Source organism: Gopherus flavomarginatus, chromosome 1 (assembly GCF_025201925.1).
Source record: "Gopherus flavomarginatus isolate rGopFla2 chromosome 1, rGopFla2.mat.asm, whole genome shotgun sequence".
In the NCBI taxonomy this organism is placed as follows: Eukaryota; Metazoa; Chordata; order Testudines; family Testudinidae; genus Gopherus; species Gopherus flavomarginatus.
In genome coordinates, this window is record NC_066617.1 from 356,925,074 (window position 1) to 356,946,690 (window position 21,617).

Here is a 21,617-nt window from a genome sequence, read left to right on the forward strand (position 1 = left end):
CTGGGAAGTTGACGCCCCACTTGAGTAGCAGAATAAACACGTTACGCGTCTGGAGCTTTAAAATGCCTTCCCCATGCCCTGTGGACTTGAAAAATTTTTTTTCATAACTACATTCACTAAGCAGAGTCTAAGGTACAGCCAAATGATGATCATAGATGAAAAAACAAGTCTTTATGGTGACCTGCTAAGGGTTTTTTTTAAATGTGGCTGAGCTCTTTTTGCTTCTCTGTGACCTATGAAGAAGGTCAGAAAGTTTTTTGATTAATTAATTTAAAAAAAAAAAAAGGTTTTTTCTGTCTTTTTTTTTTCCTCTTTAGAAATATCACCTGCATAAAGCCTGGACTTTCTTGGTTTTGCTTGAGGATTTATTCGGGCATCTCAGGGTGCTTTAGGATTTGTCTTCACTGCCCCGCTACATCGGCACAGTTGCACTGATGCATCTGCACCGATGTATCACATCTGGTGAAGACGCGCTATGTCTCCCATCCATGTAGTTACTGCAGTTCAGTGAGAGGCAGAAGCAGTGTCAGTGGGAGAGTGTCTTCTCCAACCATAGCACAATGTAGACACCGCTTTAAGTCAATATAACTTATGTCGCTTGGTGGGGACAGGTTCACACTGCTGAGCGACATAAGTTACATCGATTTAAGCTATAGTGTAGAAAAGCCCTTTAGGTATTCAGGATGGTACTTAACCACATGCTTATCTCAAAGCATGTGAGTAGTACTACTGAAGTCAGTGGGTTTATTCACGTGCTAAACGCTATGAACATGGTCATAGGCACCAACTTTCCCTCTTTCCCATGGGTGCTGACCTCCCTCTGCCCCTGGCCCTGCCCCAACTCCACCCCTTCCATGAGGCCCCACCCCCATTCCAACCCCTCCCCAAAGTCCCCGTCCCAGCTCCACCCCCTCCCTGCCCCTTTTCCCTCCTTCCCCAAATCCCCACCCCGGCCCTGCCTCCTGTTTGGCGGTGGCTGGGCAGGAAGCACTGGGAGGTAGGCAGAGGAGTGGGGACGTGGCGTGCTTTGGGGGAGAAGGAGGTGGGGCAGGTGGAGGAGGGGAGCTTGGCTGCTGGTGGGTGCAGAGCACCCACTAATTTTTCCCTGTGGGTGCTCCAGCGCTGGAGCAACCATGTAGTCGGCGCCTATGAACATGCTTAAATATCTTAAATCAGAGCCTAACACCTTCATTGAAGATGCAGGGGTGTTGTCAAAGACTGCCTTTATCCAAAATGTTGTTTAGGCATTGAAGTTAAATAGATATTAAAACAAGTCAACCCAAACCCCAATGGCTTTAAAATCTGACTAAAATCCCTTTCCCTTTCAATTACTCTACTTTCACTTTCTTAGCTCTTGTGATTTCATCATGTCATTAGTTCTGCAACATTTCCTAAATCTTCCAGATGTGAAAGTCTAATGTGAAAAGCAAGCAAGGGGAAAAAATCAAACCGAAACACTTCCATGCCTTTGCTATAAATTATAAAGAAGCGAAGCAAGGGCAGTTTGGATTATGAGCTCTTTGGAGCAAGGACCATCTTTATTTTTCTGTGTTTGTAAAGCGCAGGGTCCATATTTAGGGATAAAACTTCCAAATCCGTGCATGGTCTGATTTTCAGAGGTGCTGGGCTCCCCTTCGTGGGAGCTGTGGGCATCCAGCTCCTCTGAAAATCAGACCATTACATTTTAAACCATGTTACTGTAAAATCAGCTCCTTCTCCTTCCACTCACCTGTCCCAAAATGATTTCTTTCTTGATCCGTGTTCTCCCTGCCCTAGTGGGTGATGCTGTTGCTAACACATGAAACAGTCTGTTAGCGAAGTCAACAATGGCTGCAGGGAAAATATAACCCAGAACTGAAGTCTGGGCAGGTAAGTGAAGGAGAATCCGCTTTCCAGATAGTTTGTTTAAATGTGTAAGTCCATATGATCTGTGACTGATATTGGATCCTAAACACATTTTTAAAAATAGTAAATAAAACCTTTGAGGTCCAATAACTCAGGAGAGCAATCACAAACATAAACTTTGTCTTTTAAAAAGAAGATAGTGTGGTTTAATAACTATCTCTCTTGACTGAATGTCAAGACCCAGGGGTTCTATTCCTGGCTTTGCCACTTACTTACAGTATGGCCTTGTCCAAATCATTTAACCTTGTTGTGGCTCAGTTTTTCCATCTGTAAAATAGGAGTGATAATACTTCTCTAGCTCACAGGGGTTTTGTGAGGGTTAATCCTTTAATATTTTCACAGTGAGGTTCCTGTTCGGAAGGCTCTAGACATACCAAGTATCATTTGTTTTAGTTTTATTTTTACTTTGTCTCTTAAAAACAGCTTTGATCTCGTCACTAATGGTGGGATTTCCATTATCTTACACTTCGAACGGGCTCCCTTCATCACTCAGGAACACACGCTCTGGCTACCCTGGGATCGCTTTTTTGTAATGGAAACCATAGTCATGAGGCATGAAGAGAATGAGATTCCAAGCTGTGATCTCAGCAACTTTGCCCGTCCCAACCCTGTGGTCTCCCCGTCCCCCCTGACAGCATTTGCAAGTTCCTGTTCCGAGAAAGGTCCCATTGTTCCAGAAATTCAGGTATGAATCTTCTTTCTAAAGTGAAACACTTGCTCCAGGTAGTCAAGAGGAGCAGTGCATATGGAGCTGTGCGCATCCAGGAGCGTTCATCCTATTCTGTTTCTGTACTTGTTAAAACATTTTGTGACACTGATTTCGGCTTCACTAGTAGCTTTCCAGTAACCCAGAGGCCTTGCTTAATTTACACTATACATTTACTTACTTTTAAAAATCAAAAATCGATGTTTGGCCATAATGCTTGGTTTTGTTCTTCTGTGACAGATAGATAATGACGTGCTTTATTCACCAACAGCAAAAACTGCACTAGCTCTGCTTTGTCCTCACCTCCCGTCTACAAGAAAAGGGTGGCTGTGGGACACATTTTAAGATGTAACAGACCTTCGGGGTACATTTCAGCACCCACTGCTAAAATGCCTAATGCTGTTCTTCTGCTTTGGGGCAGAATTTTGGAATTGAACTTTCCCAAAGTTTGGGAAAAGAACTTTCAGCCTTCAAGCCTGAAGAGAATATTGTTGGGATGAAATCCTGCCCCCACTGAAGTCAATACGAATTTTACCTTTGTCTGCATAATTCCCACATTGTGTAACATATATTATAAAAACACCCTAATGGAAAAGTGCTTGAAATTCTATCATTGCATTCTATTAGACACACTTCTCAATAGAGAAATGTTAGATACAATGGACATAATCACATTTATTCCTTGAGGGGTATAGGAATGCTTATTGTATTACAAAGCAGAGTCGTAATACATTTACAGAGGATTCCAAAGTACTCCGCAGTCTGAAATGCAAATGCTCGTTCAAAGAAATGCAGCAATCTCTGGAGTACAGTGTTGCGGCTATTTAACTGTACACAACAGAATAACAGAGTCCTGCAACTGAAAGGGGAATTTAGGTAATCAGATTGGTAATTTCTTAAATTAAATTTCTGCTGGGACATCAGGGCTAATTCTCAAGCACTCAGGACCTCAGTTTAATCCGTCATCCAAAAGGCAAAATGACAGTATTCAAATGTCTTTGTTTCTCATCAGTTTTCAGGTACTATGTGTGTCATGTTGAAGAAACTGGAGAGAGTAATAGTTTCCTTGCTCAGTGGAGTACACTGTGTGGGATGGCAGAGGAAGGAGTAGCTGAAATAGAAACGTTTAACTCAGTTAACATTTAATTGAGCATCAAGATTTTTCAACTTGTCGCATGCATAACTGGCAGGCTTTGCTACAGGCAGGAGATCAAGACTGTGGCTATCATCAAGGGGTTAAAAGAAAGAAGCAGAGAGAATTCCTCATATGTGTAAAGTGGGGTTCTTATTTCTAATCAGTCTAGTAGTGGGTTGGCCACTTTTGTACAGTACTGAATGTATTATTTATATTGCACTAGCATGTAGGAACCCTGTCACAGACCAGGACCGCATTGTGCTAGGTGCTGCACAAATGCATGCCTCTGTGGATCTAGCGACAGTACTAATTAACAGATAGACAGAAATACGGGGACAGTTTCTGCCTCTACTTTTGTAAGTTCCAGGCGGTTTGTGGCCCATCCTTTTCCCAATGCCATTTTTCTGTGGGTGTGCATCACCGGGACAGTATTGCTCATGAAATGCAACAAAGCACAATATGCAACCATTTTGGAAGGTCTTGTGAGCCTCATGATTTGAACCACCTCTTGAGGCAAGATCCTTTTAAATCCATTCTTGGCATTTGTTTGATAGGTATTTACTACTCAGTTGACCCTTCTTCTGAAATGGTAGTTAATAGGGACAGAGAGAAGTCAGTTGTGGCAGAGAGAAGTAAACATTTCATACACCGAATTGAACCAGACATTGCAAAGCAATACCTCAGTGGCAATTATTTCTGGCTGGTGTTTTCCTATAGGAGTTGTATGTGAAGACAGATTAGATGAAAGGGACTGCCTTCTTTGCATCGCTGCTCAGCTGGTCTCTGACTGAGCCTGCTGCCAGCATAGCTTGTTGCTAAGCTTGTAAAATCTATTTTTAAATTCCTGGGTTTTCCCAGATCTGTCATTTTTCACCCCCATAAGTGCATAGGTATGTAAATTGAAAAGGCTGCATTAGATAAAGTAAATATTTATGGACGTGGTGCAATGGTACTTTAACTTCCGTGATGCATCAGTTTGTCAAGTGCTGCTGTGCTCAGAGTTTGTGAGTTATCACTTGAAAAAGTATTAGCTCTTTGATAATAGCCCAGAACAGCCACTCTTAGGAGCTTCATTTCCCAGACGGGTGGTTATTTATAGCTAAAGCCCATATGAGAGGAGCGTTCCAGCACAAGTGAGGCTGTGTAAAGCTCCAACAAACAGGGGTCAAGTCTAGTGGTTAGAGCAGTGCACTAAAAAGAATTTCAGACTCCTGTGGTTTATTCTTGGCTCTGCCATTGACTGTGTACCTTTAGCAAATCCTTTTAACGCCTCTGTCTTTCACTTTCCCCATCCATAAAATGGGTAGGGCTGTTGTGAAGCCTGTTTTTTATTTATAAAGCATTTTTTCAGATCCTTCAGTATCCAAGGTGCTGTGCAAGTGCTAGAATTATTGTTATAGGCAAGCAATGCCTATAGTTCAGATTGCCCAATGCTTTCCATGACAGGACTCTGTTTTCAGTTGCTAATACGTTGTCTGTGCTGGCTATTATTGTTATTAAATGAAGATATACCTATCTGATAGAACTGGAAGGGTCCTTGAATCTAGTCCCCTGCCTTCACAGCAGGACCAAGTACCATCCCTGACAAATTTTTGCCCCAGATCTCTAAATGGCCCCCTCAAGGACTGAACTCACAACCCTGGGTTTAGCAGGCCAATGCTCAAACCACTGAGCTAGCCCTCCCCTCTATCAGTCTAATGTTGGTTTTTTAGAGGGAAGTTCCAGCTAAAATGGTTCGGCCTTTTACAAGAACAAGGTTGGGGGAAAATACACTGTTGTGCTCATGTTAGAAAAAAAATCATACAGCCATTTCACTGAGAAGCTCTTGCACCTCTGTGTTTTGGAGCAGGGACTGGACATTTGGCCGGGTGACCCCACCCTAGTTTCGAGGATGCACCTTTCACCATCCCCAGAAAATTTGCCCTAAACTAACCAAGTTATAACCCTCCCAAAAATCTCAGTTCATATATGCTCAGTAGAGACTCGTGAGAGTTTAGCTGCCAAATTCTCTGAAGATTCCATTGATACTGAGCATGCTCAATCCCCATGGCAGCTAGGGCCGAGCAAGACTTTGTCTGCAGTTTCTTGTCCCATTTGGCCAGGACTGCAGTAGTACTGGACACTGGGACTGAAAGGAGGAAAACTTTCTCTCCTGGGCTCTCAGTGCTCCCCCTGCTGGTGCCCAGGCAGCATGGAGGAGGAAGCAGGATGCCTGGAATGCAGAGGGAGAAGAAATAAGGTGAGAGGAGAGCTCAACGGAGCGGGGCTAGGGGCAGGAGCAGGGGATGAGGAAGCATAGAAGTAAAAGGAAGGCGAAGGCAGGAGGGGAAGAAAGAAGCAGAAATGGTGGGTCATTGGCAAGAGGTGGGGCTGGAGCTGGGGGGAGAGGGGACAGGAGCAGGGTGGGAGAGGATGGGTAGGACCCAGGTGAGATAGCAGCAGGAGGAGGGATAGAGGGACAAATAGGGCTCACTGTCTCACAAAGAGTTCAGGAGATGAAGATTGTCACCAAAGGAACACAGCAAGATAGAGGGCAAAGCGGAGAAAAGGGAGCATTGGCTGGGGGCATCCTGGTTACAGATGGCTGGAGCCTTTTTCTGCTTGGATCCCATTGTAAGCATTTTTAACCCACCCTTTCCGTCCCACCTCACCCAGAGAAATATTCCTTGGCCTCCACGAATAACCCTGTACATTGTGAATATTTTATAACTGATGCCTCGTAAGCGGGCTGGTTTAGAAACTTCTCAGAGAGCTTTCCTGAAGATGTAAGTGTCTGATTAATTGCAACTTGGCTGCCTTTTGGTGTCTGCTCAGTGGTGATTTAACACCTCCTGGCTGTTTTTCCTCAGGCCCTGCAAGAGGAGATTAACATTGCTGGCAGCAAAATAAAGCTGAGCTACCTGAGCAGCCGCACGGCTGGCTATAAGTCAGTCTTGAGGATCAGCATGACCCATCCCACCATCCCCTTCAACCTCATGAAAGTCCACCTTATGGTGGCCGTAGAAGGACGCCTCTTTAGAAAATGGTTTGCAGCTGCCCCGGACCTCTCCTATTATTTCATCTGGGATAAGACGGATGTCTACAGCCAGAAAGTGTATGGACTGTCTGAAGCCTTTGGTAAGCTGACCTCAGGACACATTCCTCTCCTTCCATCTTGCATGTAAGAAGTTAAGTGGTCACACGCAAACCTTATCCTAGATTATCCAGCTCTTACCTTTTCTTCCTTTCACTGCCCTTTCCAGAACGTCATCACAGCGTAACCACTGTGGGCCTGCTTCTCCACTGCCCTGCACGTTGTGTGATCCTCTACGTCTTTAGAACAATTACCCAAGGTGCGAAGCAGTGGAAAATCAGGCTCTGTGTGTTCTTTGCACCATCTCTTGAACACAGCACCATCCGTGGTTTGTAGCCAGCGGGATCTGCAGCTAAAGAAGTTATATTCCTACAGGAGGAGGAAGCTGCCTCTGTGCTGCCCATGTAACACTTGTACGGCTACAGCTCCTTCCGCTTTTCACGGACATCACAGAGCCCACCCAGCCCAAATGTCATATCTGTCAATCAGTTGCTGTGGAAAGGACATGGGAGCGGGAGGGGCACTGAGCATGCATAGTGACTGCTCGGTGCCGCAGCTGGTTGCTCCCTGTCTGACTGACAGTCAGCCAGAGGAATCTTTAAAGGAGCCATGGTCCTTAGCTCACAGCTCTGCAATAGGGTTTAGCCAGGCGGAGTAGATCAGGCCTTGGCAATGGCAACAGCAGGATGAGAGGCCCCCCGCCCCAGGTGTCTCCACTACTATTTTAAAACAACAGACATCCACCCCTGATCCTGATCCTCCTTGTTGCCCCTGGAGCAATTCAGGGATAACTGCAGTCCTGCAACTAGACTCCTCTTTGCTCCCCTGTAGCCAAATGGAGATATGCTTCTCAAGAGGAGAGCCGGGGCTCTTTATCTCAGTCTGCAGAGAGAGAGAGTGAGTCTCTTATACATGGGGCTGAGATTCCTTGGGAGAGGCTGGTTGACATGACCTGCTGAGGCTTATGAGACCCTATAACACCACATAAGTGAGGCTCTGGACGGAGCAACATGTACAGATAACACATAGTTAGGTTCCTACCAAATTCACGGTCCATTTTGGTCAATTTCACCATCATAGGATTTTAAAAATCATAAATCTCATGATTTCAGCTATTTAAATCTGAAATTTCACAGTGTTGTAATTGTAGAGGTTTTGACCCAAAAAGCGCTGCCTTCAGAGCTGGGCAGCTGGAGAGCAGTGGCTGCTGGCTGGGAGCCCAGCTCTAAAGTCAGAGCCGCTGCCACAGCAGCAATGCAGCAGTAAGGATGGCCTGGCATGGTATTGTCATCCTTATTTCTGCATTGCTGCCTGCAGAGCTGGGCCCTCGGCCAACAGCTGCCGCTCTCCAGCCACCCAGTTCTGTAGGCAGCACAGAAGAAGTGTGGCAATACCGTGACTCCCCTAAATAACTTTGTGATCCCCCCTGCAACTCCCTTTTGGGTCAGGACCCCCAATTTGAGAAACACTGGTCTCCCGGGGGGAGACCAGATTTCACAATCTGTGACACGTTTTTCATGGCTGTGAATTTAGTAGGGCCCTATTCATAGAGAGAGAATTACGTACCTAGTGTGACTTTGGGGGGCAGATTTTTATGAAGGCCTCAGCCTATCCCCCATGTCACACTCACAGTTAGTTGCAGCTAGAATTTAGCTTCCTCCCTACTTGATTAGTGGGGGTGAAATTAGAGGCAGGGTCTCAAAAGGAGGTCCTAAAAGGTTTATGCTCTGGTATAGTAAAGTTATTTCTGGCAGACACCTACAAGACACCCTTCACTTTGTACCTGTGTCTAGGATTTTTTTGTATTATTCTGGAAACCTTCAAAGGTGCCCAGAGATTTAAAATACCACATTACTAGCCAAGAACACATATAGACAAATAAATATATTTTTTCATCAAAAGAGCTGAAAACAGAACTGTAGCAGAAAAGGCGGGAAAGGCCTTTTGATTGTTCAATCCAACTCATCTCCCTGCCAATGCAAGACTTCCCTGTACTGCATATTTCTCCTGTCCAGTCTGATCTTGCAGGGTTCCTAATGTCAGTGCTCAACACTTCTCAGGAGACACTGGGCCCCTTGCAAGAGTTGTTCCAAATCCTACTTTTCCCTTGTCTCCTAAGCAATGTAAAACTGAAGATCCCTGCTGTGCTTCAGATACTTGGTGAACTGGGTTTTGGGTCTTACTGCTTTTGAGGAAAGCCAGAAGACTTCTTGTAGGCATAGGCGCCGACTCCGTGGGTGCTCCGGGGCTGAAGAACCCACAGGGAAAAATTAGTGGGTGCTCTGCACCCACCAGCAGCCAAGCTCTCTGCCCCACCCCCCCGCCCTTCTCACCTCACCTCCTCCTCCCCTGAGCACGCTACCTCCCCACTCCTCCACCTACCTCTCAGCGCTTGCCATCGCCAAACAGCTGTACATGCTCTGGGAGGGATGGATGGGGGAGGAGCGGGAACGTGGCATGCTCAAGGAAGGAGGTGGGGAAAAGGCAGGGCTGGGGTGGGGATATGGGGAAGAGGTTGGAATGAGGGCAGGAGGGAGCCAGGCTGGGGTTGAGTCGGGGGCAGAGCAGGGTCAAGCACCCACGGGCGCCAGAAGAAGTCGGTGCCTATGCTTGTAGGTGTTCAGAACAATAATGGGCCTGGTTCTCCTCTCACTGAAACTGATTTTACAGTAATGTAACTACATTACCTTTAATGAAGTTATTCCTGATTTACACCAGTGAAAGGGGGGTAAATCAGGCCTAAAGACTCTCTGAACATTATGAAAACCAATTCACATTCAACCATTTTGTCTGTATTAGTGATACCGGCCGAAATTAATCTCTGGCCTGTCTGCCAACATTAGTGGAGTTCACTGATTTAGACCCGCTTGGATTGTTTTGTTTTCTAAACTGGGCCATGTTTTTCTGCCTCTGCCCACTGCATCACTGCCAGGCAACTTTAGCACATGAGGTGATGAATAGAAGCAACATGCTACCATTTTGGAATTCTGGGACCATTTTTGCTAAACCCTTGGGTCACCCTTTACTTTGAATTGTGTCTGTGAGTCGGCGCCTTTTGAATATTTAGCACATTTGTCCAACATCTACTGCTGTGTTGACCTTTTTTATGCAGAGTGGCCTTTAAAGAGGAGAATATTAAGACTGCATTAATGTGATGGTATTTTAAATAGAATTGGCACTTGTCTGTAGAAATGGCCTTTCCCCCAACTAATTAAAGCTCTCAGCTGTGTGCTGAATGTGCATTTCTGAGGTTATTAACCTATGCGCTTCTTTTTTTCCCCTTTGCTCCCAGTTTCCGTGGGCTATGAATATGAATCATGTCCTGATCTGATCCTGTGGGAGAAGAGGACGGCAGTCCTTCAGGGTTATGAAATTGATGCTTCCAAACTCGGAGGATGGTCCCTGGACAAACACCATGCTCTCAACATACAGAGCGGTGGGTTGGCTTTAACAAATGGCGTGAGCGGGGTGATGCAGTGGTACAATGCATTGTTGCTTTCTGCCATTAATAATTCAACCAAAGGGAAAACACACACATGCACACGCTACTAACGAATTATTCATCGTAACCTACATTTAGCGACAGCTTTGTGTGGGCAAATCTGAAAGGGATCAGCTGCTGTAAATCTGTAGCATATTTATATGAAGTGTGCAGCCCCAGCTTTGTACTACCTATAAGGAAAGGGATTGAATTGTTTGACGTCCATCAAAAAAAGTCCCAAGGCTGAGCCCTACATAAGCACATGCAGTGTATGCATACGGTCAGATAGGGTCCATCCTTTGTCGACCCCATTGAAAGCAAACCCACCAAATACAATCACACTCAGCAAAGCATGGCATAATAATCACCCTTGCTACCAGCGATGAGAACGCAGTTTGGATTGTGGACCTGAGGAGAACCTGTCCAACATGACTTCTATCCTGCTCAAGGAAACCTAGTTACTCGGCTTCAGAAGGCTTCCCACCCCTAAGTTCCCCATCCCTCAACTTCTGTGGCCAGCTGCTATGCTAGAGCTCAGCTCTCTTTAAAACTATAAAGCCTACATTCCTTAGTGCATGATGAGTGTTTAGAGAAGGGGCATTTAGCTGGACAGAATTACTAGAACATGGCCGAAGGATGGAAAGTTTGCACTACCCTGTGTGATTGTACTGAGTATGGAGAGAGTAGCCCCAGTTCAGATGGCACCACTAATGAAAACTTTCCTGGTCTTCTCACAAACAGCTTGTAAGTTCCCCCGGGCCCTGCTGATGAAACCTACCCCAGTTAATACTCCACCCAGATTTTCCTAAGTGAACTACTACTACCCAGCATGTCCCTTGCCAGCAGATGACCCCAGTGGATACCCTCTCTCACTAGTGACAATTATCTTGACCTTCCAATCTCCACAAGTGACATCACAGTGTTTCTCAACCCGTGGTCGCAGCCCCCAGTAGGGCCCTGAATAGCAATCAGAGGATTGTGAGGCATTGGACATTTTATTACACTGTAAAGCAAAGAAAAGCTTGGTCTCCAGCCTAGCCACTCACCCTTACCCTTCAAGGTCAAGTCATCTCTGCCAGCCCCTTGAAACACCCACACAAATAAATTACAGAGGCTGACCATTGTTAGCATTGATATATCTTTATAGTAAATGGGGAAGGAGGGGCGGCAACCTGAAAAGGCTGAGAAACACTGTGCTCTAGGAGTTACAGCAGCCTGCCATGGGCCCTGGACATCTCATTTTTCACATGATACCTAGAGAGAGCTCTTTGTGGTGTGGTGCCACATGAGTCTGGAAGCTGGGACGCCAGGGTTCTATTTCCTGTGCCGCCAATGATTCATTCTGTGACCTGGAGCAAGTCGCTTGCCCTCCGTGTGCTTCAGTTTCACCATCTGTTTAAGTCCCTTTCTCCTCTTATCGTTTAATAGGCATCTTGCATAAAGGAAATGGGGAAAACCAGTTTGTCTCTCAGCAGCCGCCTGTCATAGGCAGCATTATGGGCAATGGACGCAGGCGTAGCATTTCCTGTCCAAGCTGTAATGGCCTTGCAGATGGGAACAAGCTCCTGGCTCCTGTTGCCCTAACATGCGGATCTGATGGAAGCCTTTATGTTGGAGACTTCAACTACATCCGAAGGATCTTTCCCTCTGGCAATGTCACCAACATACTGGAGCTCAGGTACACCAGGCAGCTCGCAGCCTGTGATAATTGTTCACCTTTGATTCTGCAGAAATATTATGTACTCAGAGGGAAAATGAAACCAAAACTCTTGTTTTTTTAAAACTAACAGAATGGGCCAAATTCACCTCTGGTGCAAATCCACTGACTTTGACTTACACCAGAAAGGCGTGCGACCTGGTGAGTTCATCCAGAATGGAGTCACAGGCCCAAAATAATCTATCGCATTTCTTACCCGCTAACTCAGACTGAGTTAATATGTCCTCCTCAGTCTGGTGAGTGACTAGTGGGAATTCTAAAAATTAACAGTCAGCCTCCGGGATAACAATTGGAAGGACACACATCACTAATGATGATATGTAGAGGGTACTCAGGAGAGAGGATCATTCATACCTAGGACAGTGAGCTCACCAAGGAACTCCCAGTCTGTGACTTCTGGGTGGGTTTTTTGGGACCAACATACAAACACCTCCAGTGAATTCTCTGAAAAATAGGGGCTGGGTGAAGAAATTCTGTCTCTCTCCTGCAGGGAGATGAAGTGCTGCCACTTGCCCCGGCAGAAAAGTGAAGAGAAAACTTCCAGTAGGAAGAGCAAGGTTTGCAAAGCAGCATGCACAAAAGAGGGGTGGGAAGAAAATCGGGGCATGGGGAAAGGGGAAATACAGATGAGTCATAAATTTTGATGAAATAAAATATTTTGTGATCGAGTCAAAATTCGTGTTGCCTCATCTGTGATATTTTTCCCTCCCAGACATTTCATGACAAACACACTGCCCTGTTGAAGGCAGTGGATCTGATTCTGATCTCATGCTGCGGCTACATAGGATTAATTCCATGGAGGTCAATAGAGTTAAACTGGTGTAAGTGACATCTGAATCAGGCTCAATGGCTCTGCCTTAAGAGCCTGATCTGAAACCCAGTGAAGTCAATGGGAACCTAACAAATGACTTCAGTGGGCTTTGGGTCAGGCCCTAATACAACATGTTTGTAACAGGACTAGAGATTAAACTGACCGTTGGTGAATAATTCTGTAATGGGAGGTTTACATGGCTGTGTATGTCAAGATGTCTAGTCAGTGATATGCTTTGGTCCAAGCATTCATTAACCAGTACATTGCACACATGAGGATAAAGACAGGTTGTTGAATTTTTTTACACTGACTAACTTATTGACAGAAATCCATGCAGTTTTTCTTTTGTTTTAAATGGCATTTCATTATCTGGCAAATCCCAGTCACAGACTTTATTTTTAATGCTCTAAAACAGCACTCCACAGCTCTAGTGCCTGGGTGCCCAGTGCTTCCCTTTGGTGTGTAGTTCCAAAATGCTTGTTGTTGTTTCTCTGCTTTTTTTCTGGTGAAAGTATTTACTGCATTTTTGAAACCCAAACATACCAAGCCCCTCCTGCCAACACACACAAACAGCTGCCAAGAACTCATCCATAATGTACAGCATCCCAATGGGATGTAAGGGAAATGAGCATAGATGAATCTTTTCGGTATTAACAGGATACTTGTAAGAGCGAGTTTCTGAGAAGCTCTGAGCACCCACAGCTCCCAGAAGATGCATGTGCCTGCTATGACTCAAAATTTGGCCTAAAAGTGTGATACTTCTCACTCCCCAGAGACGTGACTGTAAAAATGGTCCCTACTTACTCAGCAGATTTGTATTTAGAGTCATGTCTGCTGACAAAAACACAGCCCCTGTCCTACAATGAGGACCTTCATTGACTTAACTACAGCTCATTGCAGGATCAGTGCCCGAGGATGCGTTGCATTATACTCCTTTTCGCTCTGAGGACTCAATGCCGCTAAAAGAGAGTGAGCTAGATTCTGTTTTTCCTTGACATCAACATCAGAATTGTTTACTAGTAGGTACACCTGTGCAAACCCACAGAAGTTCATTGCATGCCCCTTAGGGCCCAATTTGGCCTGCAGGACTTTTATTATGGGTGCTGATATACAAGAAGAAGAGAATCCAGGCTGAGATTCCAGAGCTGGCACTTAGTAGACATGATGTTTTCTATCTAACCTGAGCTCATTCAATATGGAAATTATGGAGAGTCAATAAACAAGGAACTCCATGATAACGTATTTGGTTTGAGCATTGGCCTGCTAAACCCAGGGTTGTGAGTTTAATCCTTGAGGGGGTCATTTAGGGAACTGGGGTAAAAATCTGTCTGGGGATTGGTCCTGCTCTGAGCAGAGGGTTTGATATTCTATATTTACAGTCACTTCTCTGAGCGAGTCACAGCTTGAGTAAAATACCAGGAGTGGGACTCCAAATATTGAGGAATGATTCCATGGTGGCCTTCATTAAGGTGCATAGCATCCTTCCAGTGCTGAAAGGTTATTTTAATGATGGAGGCCATGATTTCCAAAGGAGCCTAAGGCAGATAGATGCCCAAACCCCACAGTAATGGCATGGGAATTGGGTGCCTCACTTCCTTAGGGATTTTTGGAAATCTCACCCTGAGTTTTTTTTGTATTTCAGCATTATTAGAAAGACCCTCTGTGTATAGGTTTGGTGAAACAATCCCTGATTGCAAAAGAGCAAATTGGAAACCTTGAAAAAGTGACCTTGTTGGATTCTTCAGAGACCCACAAAGTTTAATTTAATCCCATGTTAATCCTGCTGGAGCCATTACTGCTTTATCTGTGCAAACACTTAGGTTATAGGGGCCAAAAAAGCACTTCTTAACTCACGTGTGCTATAAATTAAATAGGTACAGATGGAGGTTGACTAAAAGCTATGGGGGAAAGCCATTTTTTGGCTTAAATGGATTGTACCTGTGCCTCCTCATGCAGCATTTCCTTTGAGATTCACACTCCCACTGTTTGGTACGGTCTCTTACTAGAGTGCAGTGCTCTTTCCTGCAGCTGCAATGTGGCTTCCAGCTAATTACAATGGGGTATGTCAGTTGGCCCATGAAAAAAAAAATCCCACTTGAATTCTCTGCCATGGTGTCTCTGAGATTCAGGCAGTGAACATAAAAGAAGCTGACCAGAACAATTCTGCTGATATATTACCTTGTAAAATAGAAAGAACCACAATCAGCGACAGTGAAAAAGCTGTAAAGCTTACTAAAGAAACAGGCTTCTATCCTGACATTACGTTCCATGACAGATAATTAAATGTAGTGAGTGTCTGTGTGTGAAGTTTGCCTGGCCCCATCTCCTGCATAAATGAGTACCTCTGAGCTGGTGAGATCATACTTCCTTTGTGATATGCAGCAGTACATAAGTGAACTCACTGACAAGTAATATCCAATATAAAGTATATCATTGTCATGCCTGCTATGTCTTTATTTATTATTGCTTTGTATGGTACAGTTACTGTCAAGTTTTCAATTTGCTAATAATGCTTCTAACTCAGCCACTAACACCTTATGCTTTCTTCTATTCCCTGCTTTCCTGCCGTCTGTCAGAAATAAAGATTTCAGACATAGGTAAGCCAACCAGTGGAGAATTTTATGCCTCTGCCTGTCTTGTTGCATGTTGTTATATGGTGAGCCGCAAGTGCCATTTCCAGATGATTCAATAACAAATGAAGCCAGTGTGATTAAAGCTGATGCAGGCGATCAGTCATCCAAACTGGAAGCCATTAATCATGCGTCAGGGTCATAATGCCATTCTGCTTGGTCCATAAATAGTCATAGTCAGTTAAAATAGAATATAAAGGAAGGAGGAAGGGGGCGCTTTGTCAAACAATTGAGTGAATGGCAAGACTAAGACAATTATCCATGTAATTTAAAAGGAGCTCTGGGTAACCCACTGGTTAGTGTGTGTTACGTGTCCTGACCCACAGAGAACCACAGCTCTGTTATAGCTCCCAGCTAAAACTCTAGAGGCTCATACTTTTAGCCTGGTTTGATCCCCAGTTATGGTTGTTATAAAAATTGAGGCTTGCCCCGATTAGAATGGCTGTGAGCCTGGGGCACTAAGTGTGAACTTCCGTTATCATGGGGAGTATTTGACCCTTAGTGTCCGTTCTGCAGCCCTCTTTGTGTCTGATCCACAGTGGGTAGGAGAGCACTTTGGAGAAGGCCCTCAAGTTTTCAGTTTATGCTGCATTCCAAACGCATGGCATTGTTGTGAGGTTTTATTTTCTGTTTAGCACAACTTGAAAGCTCGGGCATCACAGGCCAACTGAAAGAGCTACAGGGCCAAGTGTAAATTCTGTTTCCTGCAGCAGATAGTTTCCTTCACCTAATCACACATCAAGTATCACCCAGTACAAATGGCATAGACCTCACACAAGCGGCAGTAGAAGTCATCCCACTGAGATCTGCAAAGGTGCTCAGTGCTATTGAAACCAGCAGCACTGAACTCCTCCTCCATGGGGGTTCAGCACTTTAAAGTTGACAGCAAATGTCTGCGATCAGCAATGGCCAGTGCCACAGTAGGAAGACCTGGGAAAGAGCAGGAAGGAGAGCAATCATGCAGGCACAGGAGAAAGGGTGAGTCAAGAACTGGCACAGGGCGAGTGCTGTGGAGATTGTTTCAAATGTTAAAGGAGAGAGATGAAATATGAGAGATATAGAAGAAAGTATAGTCCTTGTGCCCAGAGCCCTCACCTGACCTGCTTGGGAACACCTCTGCCTGTTCCTCCTAGGAACACAGACATTTCCAGACTGAATCAGAACCATGGTCCATCTAATCCAGTATCCTATCACTGAAATGGACAGCACTGAATGTTTCAAGGGAAGGTGTAAGAAACCCCACAGTAGGTAGTTAAGGAATAACCTGTCCCCCAGAGAAGGTTTCCTTCCTGACCCCAATAGTTAGAAGTTGGCTTATATTCTGAAGCAGGAGGGGTTTTCCTAAAGGTCCTCCTTAAACACATCTCTTCTGACAAGCCCTAGTCCTTGCACAGGGAAGTGTTCACAATATAAATGTCCATAATATCATGGAAGCAATAAGTCTGAGTGCCACACTGCTCTACACATTCACCCTGCTTTTTCTTGCCTGTCTCCCCCCTTGCATTTGTATGTGGTCTGTCTAGAGCACAAGCTCTTTGGGGACAAAGGCCATGTCTTTTCAGCTATCTGTAAAGTGCCTGATATATTGTTGGCACGATCCTGTCCAAATTATAAGAAAAGCTAAAGAACCAAAGGAAAGGGAGGATGTATCATGAGGGAACATTTAGGACGAGAAAAACCAAAGCAATTGGGGTATTCAGTGAAGTCAGAGAGGAGGCCTGGTGGTTCATAACCACCAGAGGCAAGAGGTTACTGTGAAATTCTACATGGCTAGAGACAGATGAGAATGAGCAGACTGTGGCCACCAGAGAGAAGAGTAACGTGAGGAATTCCACACAGCTAGAAGTTTCAAATCAATATCAGGTCCTCAACATGAAACCTTTCCAAGATACCTCTCAAGATCCAGCAGATGCAAGGGAATGGCTAGGTGTACAGGACATATGTGGCAGTTTGGCCCTACCACTAAGAAAATCAAGCTTGCTGGCAAAGAGTCTTCCAACCATTCTAGGAAGAAAGATGATGCTTGTTGGGTATTCAATACTCAGAAGAACCAAAAGAACATTCTACAAAGGACAGACAGGCAACAGAACAATGTGCTGCCTTCCCAGAGCCAAGACACTAGACATCACTCTAAGATTGGATAGCCTTCTAAAGTAGACAGACAAGGACTAATGACACTGTGTCATGGGATATCATGCAGATCGTAGATTACTTCAGGGGACTCAAGAAGAAGAATATCCAAGCAATCTCCTCTAAGGCCACGTCTATACTACAGCATAAAATTGAAATTATTAAAACCGGTTTTATAAAACTGGTTTTATAAAATCGATTTTACGCGTCCACACTAGGGCATATTAATTCGGTGGTGTGCGTCCATGGTCCTAGGCTACCATCAATTTCCAGAGCGGTGCACTCTGGGTAGCTCAGTAAAAGAATGAGACCAATAACTTCGATTTCCGTCCACACTAACGCTAAATCGATATAGTAATATCGATTTTAGGGTTACTCTTGTCGTTGTGGAGGAGTACAGAAATCGATTTTAAGAGCCCTTAAAATCAATTTAAAGTGCCTTGTAGTGTGGACGGGTACAGAGTTAAATCGATTTAACGCTGTTTAAATCGATTTAACTGTGTAGTGTGGACCAGGCCTAAGATTTTTCCTGTCCCATGAGAGAAAAAAAATAGATGATTCTGGTTGTGAACCGCTGGCAAAGTAAGTGCTATAGGGTGTAGGATTTTGTGAAACATTGGTCCACCTTCTGTGGGTAGAGAGAGCTATATGTTTTAGATGGCCTCCACCGCAGGGGAAAGGGGACCAATCTCCTTGAGGACAGGCTGGCTAGAGTAGTCTGGATGGGATTAAACTAAAAACAAAAGGGGAGGCACAAAGGTGGGAGATATGAGCAATCAGTTAGCACAAAATAGAGATGCTGAAAACAAAATTAGTCAAAGAACCAAATGACATAAAGAGAAGAAATTCTTGAATTGTCTATACAGCAATGTTAGGATTCTAGGTAATAAACAAGATTGATTGGAATTGTTCATTTTTTAGCATAAATTCAGTCTAGTTGGTTAAAACCTGGTTTGATGGTAAACATGATTGGAATGTTAAAATCAATGGTTATAACCTATTTAGGAAGGATCAGGTGGGCAAAAAAGGAGGTGGAGTGGCACTCTGTGTCAAAAATGGCATTACCTGTTTGTGTCACTGATAACTCAGAAGAAAAAGATCTTGAATGCTTATGGATCAGTGTGCTAACAGATAAAGCACAAGATGGAGTATTAGTTGGTATCTGCTACAGGCCACCAAATTACACTATGAAACAGGATGACCACCTCCTTACACACTTCTCAATAATGTGTAGGGAAAAAACTTGGTGATAGTGGGAGAACATAGAATATCAGGGTTGGAAGGGATCTCAGGATGTCATCTAGTCCAACCCCCTGCACAAAGCAGGACCAATCCCCAGACAGATTTTTACCCCAGTTCCCTAAATGGCCCCCTCAAGGATTGAACTCACAACCCTGGGTTTAGCAGACCAATGCTTAAACCACTGAGCTATCCCTCCCCCATCACAGCAATGTGAGTGACATATACTGGAGGTCTCAGGCTGCTAATACTAATACTAAAACATCCTTGGAATTTCTAAACATTATAGATGACAATTTGCTAACTCAAAAAGTAATGCAGCCAACATGGGGGGAATTTTTATTAGACCTCGTCTTAACAGATAAAGAAGAACTGATTACAGAACTAAAAACAAATTGTAGCTTAGTTACAAGTGATCATGACTTGTTCACATTTATAACATGCAAGCAGAATAATGTTCAGTAATATATATACTTAATAGCGCCAATTTCACAAAACTGAAAACAATTATGAGCCAAATGAGCTGGTAGGAAGAACTTAATCAGAAAAATTTCATTGATAACTGGGAATCATTTAAGAACACCTTACTAGAGGTCCTGCAAGAGACAATCCCACAATTGAGAAAAAAGGCAGTGCTGGTTAAAATACAACCACCTGATTTAGAGGTAAAGTGAAGGCAGCTATAAAAAATAATTTTTTATAACAAATGGAAGAAAAGGGACGTTGATGGTAATGAATATAAATAATAAATTAGGGACTGTAGAAAATTGATTATAGAAGCAAAGGAACACAAGAAGAAAGGTATGGTCAGAAGACTTAAAGACAATAAGGAGTATTTTTAAATATATTAGGGACAAAAAGAATCCTTTTAGTGGTATTGGTCCATTAGTGGGTGGAAATGTTAGAATTATCAATAATAATGCAGAAAAGGCAGCGGTATTCAATAAATATTTCTGTTCTGTATTTGGGGAAAAACAAATGATGCAGTCTCGTCCTACGGTGATAACACTCTTTCCGTTCAACTAGTCTCTCTGGAGGATGTTAAACAGAAGGTACTGATCTTAGACATATTTAAATCAGCAGGTCCACATAATTCACATCCAAGAGTTTTAAAAGATCTGGTCATGGAGCTCTCTGGACCGTTAATGGAGCACTGGGGAAGTTCCAGAAAAGTGGAAGAAAGATGATAATGTGCCAGTGTTTTAAAAGGATAAATGGGATGACCCAGGTAATTATAGGCCTGTCAGCCTAACTTCAATCCTGGACAAGATAATGGAAAGGCTCATATGGGACTCAATTAATAAAGAATTAAAGGAGAGTAATGTCCTTATTGCAAATCAACAAGAGTTATGGAAAATTGTTCCTGTCAAACTAATTTATCTTTATTTTATTAGATTATAAGTTTAATAGATAAAGTCAATAGTGCTGACTTAATATACTTGGACATCTGTAAGGCATTTGAGTTGGTCCCACACAACATTTTGATTAAAAAACTAGAATGACATAAAATTAAAACGGCACACATTAATTTGATTAAAAACTGGCTAACAGATGGGTCTCAAAATGTGATTGTAAATGGGGAATCATCATCTAAATGAGTGGGTTTCCAGTTAGGTCCCACAGAGATTGGTTCCTGGCCCTATGCTATTTAAAAATGTTATCAGTGCACTGAAAGAAAATATAAAATCATCACTGATAAAATTTGCAAATAGTAAAAATTGGAGGAGTGGTAAATAATTATGAGGATAGGTCACTGATTCAGAGTGATATGGATTGAGGTTGCAGGAACACACCATCTTGATGTATAAAAAGAATAGTAAATAGGCAGGCGACCAGCTTGGCTTAACAGTGAAATCCTTGCTGATCTTAAACACAAAAAAGAAGCATACAAGAAGTGGACGATTGGACAAATGACCAAGGAAGAGTATAAAAATATTGCTCAGGCATGCAGGAGTGAAATCAGGAAGGCCAAATCACACTTGGAGTTGCTGCTAGCAAGAAATGTTAAGAGTAACAAGAAGGGTTTCTTCAGGTATGTTAGCAGCAAAAAGAAAGTCAAGGAAAGTGTGGGCCCCTTACTGAATGAGGGAAGGCAACCTAGTGACAGAGGATGTGGAAAAAGCTAATGTACTCAATGCTTCTTTTGCCTCTGTCTTCATGAACAAGGTCAGCTCCCAGACTGCTGCACTGGGCAGCACAGTATGGGGTGGAGGTGACCAGCCCTGTATGGAGAAAGAAGTGGTTCAGGACTATTTAGAAAAGCTGGACAAGCACAAGTCCATGGGGCCAGATGTGCTGCATTCAAGGGTGTTAAAAGAGTTGGCAGATGTGATTCCAGAGCCATTATCTTTGAAAACTCATGGCCATCGGGGGAGGTCCCGGATGACTGGAAAAAGGCTACTGTAGTGCGCATCTTTCAAAAAGGGAAGAAGAAGGATCCAAGGAACAACAGGCCAGTCAGCCTCACCTCAGTCCCTGGAAAAATCATGGAGCAGATGAGCTTCAGTTCATCTGCAAATTTGACACCATCAGCTCAGGATTAAACAAAGACTGTGAATGGCTTGCCAGTTACAAAACCAGTTTCTCCTCCCTTGGTTTTCACACCTCGACTGCTAGAACAGGGCCTCATCCTCCCTGATTGAACTACCTCATTATCTCTAGCTTGCCTGCATATATATACCTGCCCCTGGAAATTTCCACCACATGCATCTGACGAAGTGGGTATTCACCCACGAAAGCTCATGCTCCAAAATGTCTGTTAGTCTATAAGGTGCCACAGGATACTTTGCT

General features: G+C 43.9%; 1 protein-coding gene across 7 annotated transcripts in view; it reads left to right on the forward strand.

Annotated features, from left to right (window-relative positions):
• TENM4 (teneurin transmembrane protein 4) overlaps positions 1 to 21,617 on the forward strand; it is a 1,003,172-nt gene that overhangs the window by 913,214 nt on the left and 68,341 nt on the right. For 5 of the 7 annotated variants that reach the window (XM_050940297.1, XM_050940246.1, XM_050940272.1 and 2 more), the window contains 5 exons: positions 2,329 to 2,590; positions 6,596 to 6,863; positions 10,112 to 10,255; positions 11,729 to 11,978; positions 15,405 to 15,425. In XM_050940297.1, coding sequence (XP_050796254.1) covers positions 2,329 to 2,590; positions 6,596 to 6,863; positions 10,112 to 10,255; positions 11,729 to 11,978; positions 15,405 to 15,425 — 945 coding nt within the window. The remainder of the gene's footprint in view (positions 1 to 2,328; positions 2,591 to 6,595; positions 6,864 to 10,111; positions 10,256 to 11,728; positions 11,979 to 15,404; positions 15,426 to 21,617) is intronic. The other 2 variants (XM_050940262.1, XM_050940289.1) reach the window with 1 other exon arrangement.